This window comes from Vidua chalybeata, chromosome 21 (genome assembly GCF_026979565.1).
Source record: "Vidua chalybeata isolate OUT-0048 chromosome 21, bVidCha1 merged haplotype, whole genome shotgun sequence".
NCBI classification, from domain to species: Eukaryota; Metazoa; Chordata; class Aves; order Passeriformes; family Viduidae; genus Vidua; species Vidua chalybeata.
The window spans coordinates 10,931,668-10,936,136 of NC_071550.1; the positions used below are offsets into that span (position 1 = coordinate 10,931,668).

At 50.1% G+C, this 4,469-nt stretch overlaps 1 protein-coding gene across 1 annotated transcript; it reads left to right on the forward strand.

The window, feature by feature from the left end:
* Positions 1–259: 259 nt before the first annotated feature.
* NRARP (NOTCH regulated ankyrin repeat protein) lies at positions 260–871 on the forward strand. Its single transcript, XM_053962465.1, has one exon. It carries the CDS (start codon positions 336–338, stop codon positions 687–689), a length of 354 nt encoding a protein of 117 aa, XP_053818440.1. The 5' UTR covers positions 260–335; the 3' UTR covers positions 690–871.
* The last annotated feature ends 3,598 nt before the right edge of the window (positions 872–4,469 follow it).

Below are 4,469 nucleotides of genomic sequence, written 5' to 3' on the forward strand. Positions count from 1 at the left end.
TCCTCCCCGCTCTACCACGCCTCCCGCGCCCTCTCGGGCCAGTAGGCGCGCGGCGCGCGGCCCCGCCCCCATGTCGCGTCACGGCCGTGCCATTGTTATGCAAATAAAAGGGCGGGTAAAAGGCGCGCGCGGGCCGGGGCGCCGCAGAGCTGTGGGGCGCGGGCAGCGGGGCAGTGGGCGCAGAGCGGCGAGGCTGGGGCGCGGCAGCGGCGGCACCACCACAGCCCAGCCCAGCCCCGGCAGCGGCCGCAGCACCGCCCGCCCGCACGCAGCCGCATGCCCGGGCGGGCGCCGCCGTCGCCGTCCATGCGGGACGGCGGGGCCGAGGCGGCGGCATGAGCCAGAGCGAGGTGTCGCCGTGCGCGGCGCCGCCGCCGCCCCCCAGCCAGCGGGTGTTCCAGGAGGCGGTGCGGCGCGGCAACACCAAGGAGCTGCAGTCGCTGCTGCAGAACATGACGAACTGCGAGTTCAACGTCAACTCCTTCGGGCCCGAGGGGCAGACGGCGCTGCACCAGTCCGTCATCGACGGTAACCTCGAGCTCGTCAAGCTCCTGGTCAAGTTCGGCGCCGATATCCGCCTGGCCAACCGCGACGGCTGGAGCGCCCTGCACATCGCCGCCTTCGGGGGCCACCAGGACATCGTCCTCTACCTGATCACCAAGGCCAAATACTCCGCCGGCGCACGGTGATGCCCGGGCTGCCCCCGCTGCGCTCGCCCGGTGATGCCGGGTCCCCCCCCCACTCCGCGCTCCCCCGGCGATGCCGGGGACCCTCCCCGCTTCCCCGGCCGCCAGAGCTGCTCCCGCCCCCGCCCGGGGCGGGTTTGGCGAAGATTGGGGCCCCACGCAGAACACGCCACATTTTTAAGTTTTTTGGTTGTTTGTTTGTTTTTTTTTTTGTTTTTTTTTTTTTTTTGTTTTTTTTAATCTTCCAAGGGTTGTTTCCTACTGTAACGTGTTTTTTTTTCCTCCATCTACCTCGGCTGCACTCACAGTATTCACGGTTTCAGTTTGACATCTGGGCAGATGCTTTAACATCCCCCGCCCCGTTCCCTCTCCGCTAATATTTAATCCCCCTCCCTGCCCCCCTCGCTCCCGACCCTCCCATTTAAAGTGTTCTGGCTCAGAAGCTAATTCATTTCAACTCCCCCAAAGGCCACCCCGCAGACCCCCACTGCTGCTGGGGTCCCTCTCCGTTGCCAGACCCGGACCCGAGCACGGTGCCCCGTCCATGGGCTGGGGCTCCCGGCCGGCCGCGGCCTTCCTGGCGAGGAAGAGCAGGAAAGTCTTCTTCCTCTCCAAGGTTTTCCCAGTGTTTTCCCACCGCTGACTTTTTTTTGTTTTTTTTTGTTGAGGCGACTCCGTTGGAATATGACAGACGTGGTTTTCTCACCCCGATTGCTCCTGGGTTTGGTTCATTTTGCATTGGGTTTTCTGCTTTGATTCTTCCTTGGGTGTCTGAAGAAAGTCTGCTTCCTCACCCGCTCCATGAATCTGTTCAGCACACGTGAGATCCCAGGAAAAGACATTGAATCCTTGTGGTTTTGTGTGTAAAGGGGGATTAGCAAATCCTGGACTGTTTTTTTTTCTTTTAAAAAAGGTGAAATAAACTCTAGAGGCAGAGGATTTGCTTTTGCACAGAAAAGGGGCACGAGCGCTCTCTGCTGCCTACAGAGATGCTGGAAAACTACTGAAAAGAGTTTGGGAACTTATTTTTTTTCTTTTGGTGAAACTTGGATAACACTTCTCAATGCAGAACGATTCACTTGACGTACGTACAGTCACCCGCCTTTTATAGGAGATATATATCCCACCGTATATATCTTTATAAAGGAAAGGGAGGAAGCAGAGCAAGCCACCCGAAGGCGCATTTTGAAGTGACTGCACGTATAATCGCAAATGCTGCTTTTTTATTGCTATGGCACAAGAACATCCATTTGGAAAATGCAGAAAAGTTCAGAAGTCTCCTTTCTCCTGCTGGTCTTTCAGCCCTCTTCTCCTCGTCTGCACTAAAGCCATCCGTATCACTGCCATCTCCCCGCTTTTTCCTCTCTTGCTCCCTGCATCCAAACCATTCTGATTAAAAAAGAGAAAAGAAAATAGTTACCTGCTGGTTTATTGGGGTTGTGTCTTACCTATTTATCATGTCTGTATATATTTGTGGGTGAAGACTGTGAGCCTGATTTTGTTTGAAACTGATGGTGAGTGTTTCAAAAATATGGTTTGGGATATATGCTTTTTTTTGTTCATTTTTTCTTTTCCTAGTCTTAAAACTAAAAAAAAAAAAAAAAAAAAATCCTAGAGTCTGCCCTGATTATTTCCCATTGCACTGAATATTCTTCTTTGTCTCTGATAATTTCACGTGCAGTTGTTTGCATTTTGTTGGGTTTTTCATTTGTTTTTGTTCTTTCCCCACTTCAACAATTTGAGGTGATTTTAAAAGCTCCAGACTTAAGAAAAAAAAGCCCTGTCAAAAGTGTCTACTGTTATTGCTGTAATTTGCAAGGAACTGCTTGGCCGAAGTATTTTTGTGAGCATGGAAGGGGGTATCCAGCACTTCCACTGGTGCTTCTGTGCGATAGTTACAGGGTGGGAACAAGACCTTTCCTAGTGAGGTTTTATCATTGTTACCAGATGGTTGCACATTTTTTTTTTTTTTACATAAATGGATTTGCCACAATGAAATGTCATAACATTTATGACATGATATTAAAAAGTGTATTGTAAAGCCAAGTTCTAGATGGATTTTTAAAAAGAAATCTTGGTTATAAACCCAGTCTAAAGGGAGCTCTGTCCAGTGTTGTAAAGACAACATGATGTAACCCATATTTATATTTTTATAAAATACCTATGAAGACTGTGAATCTCCTGTGTGAATTGCTGGGTGAGTTGTTTAAGAAAAGTATTGTTCCTTTTCAGCCTCCTGGAGCTTTAGACACGCTGAGATTTTTGGGAAACTGTACATTGGGGAAGGGGGTTTGCTCTGAAATTGTGAGTTGATGTATTTTTACATCCCTTTGTATTTTACTGAAAAGCTGCTGCCCTTCCTAGTCCCTAGAGTTTCAATTTTCTATGCAACCCCCACACCCCCATCTCTCTTGATCCTGAGAAGTAAAAGGGATGCAGATTGATTCAAATTGAAATGAGGGTCCCCCCCACCCCCCTTGTTGGCTCATCATGCTGCTGACCCTTCATGCCAAAACGGGGAGTACAAGGAAAAAAAAGAGGCAGGTGGGGGAGGCTGTTTCGTGCATGACTGGTTGCCTTCCAACAGTCATTTTTTAATTATTATTATTTTTGTAAGAAGAATATATTGATAATGTCAGTGAAATAAGCAGACATTGAAGCTGATGCACAGATTGCTCCAGAAAGGAGTTTTTCTGTAGATTTTTCTTTAGATGCAAATACCTTTTTTAATTATGTTAATTAATGTTAAGAAATTTTAGGCTTATATTGAAGCTGTATGTGGGTCACTATATGATCATTTCTAACTGGATAAAGTCTGTACAGTACAGCATATTCCTGAGTGTATGATATAGATGTGTAGCCCCAGAGTGCGAAATTTATAAATAAATTTTTCATTGATCTTTTTATAAAAAAAAAAAAAAAAAAGAAAAGGCTGTTTTGTTTGTTCTTTTCCACGTGGTTATTGGCAATGCTGGGTGTTTGCTGTGGTGGGGGATGGCTGGCTGGGACCCCAGGTGTCTCTTCTGGTGTCAAACCTGCAGCTGTTCTGGGTTTGGATGCACCCTGGAGGGGGATGGCTGGACTGGATTTGGGGGGAAGTGTGGCTCCTTCCCACAGACTGGAGGAAGTCCCCTGGGCTCAGGGGTCCTGGTTTGCCCCATCCCGGCATTCAGAGGCTGGTAGAGGGGTGATGACTCAGAGCAAACCCTGGTGCTGGATGGGCATGTGCTGTTTGAGATGTTCCTGAAGAAGCTACTTGTTCCCAGGGACTGAGGGGGGAGCTCACAGCCAGTCCTGGGATGGGGGATTTGGGGTGCATTTCTGGGGCTACAGCCCCAGCCTGTTTGGCTGAGTACCCCACAGCTCCTTGTGAACATTCCCAGCTTTTTGATTCCAGCCTGGGCCCAAGCAGTGGTTTGAGGTGCCTCAGGCTGTGGGGATGGGGTCAGTGGTGTCTTCAGTTGCCCCAAGGAAGGGGCAGAGGGTGAGGGTCTGCATGGCCAAAAGCATCTCTGTCCTCTGGCATGGCTCAGAGTGGAGCAGTGGCCAGTAGGGCTGTGCCCCTCTCTGGAGGCTTTTCCAGCAGGACCCTGCTTCTCTCCGAAGGGGAAGAGCAGAAGCAGCCCTGGGCCTGCCCAAGGCCAGGGCTTTGAAGGCACCATGCAGGCAAGCTTCTCTCACTGGCACTACTGGGCAGTCGGATGGAGCTTTTTCTCTATCAATGATTTTGCTAGCTCTGCAAATGCCTAAATCCTAGGGAAATTTGTGCTGTGCTCAGTTTGG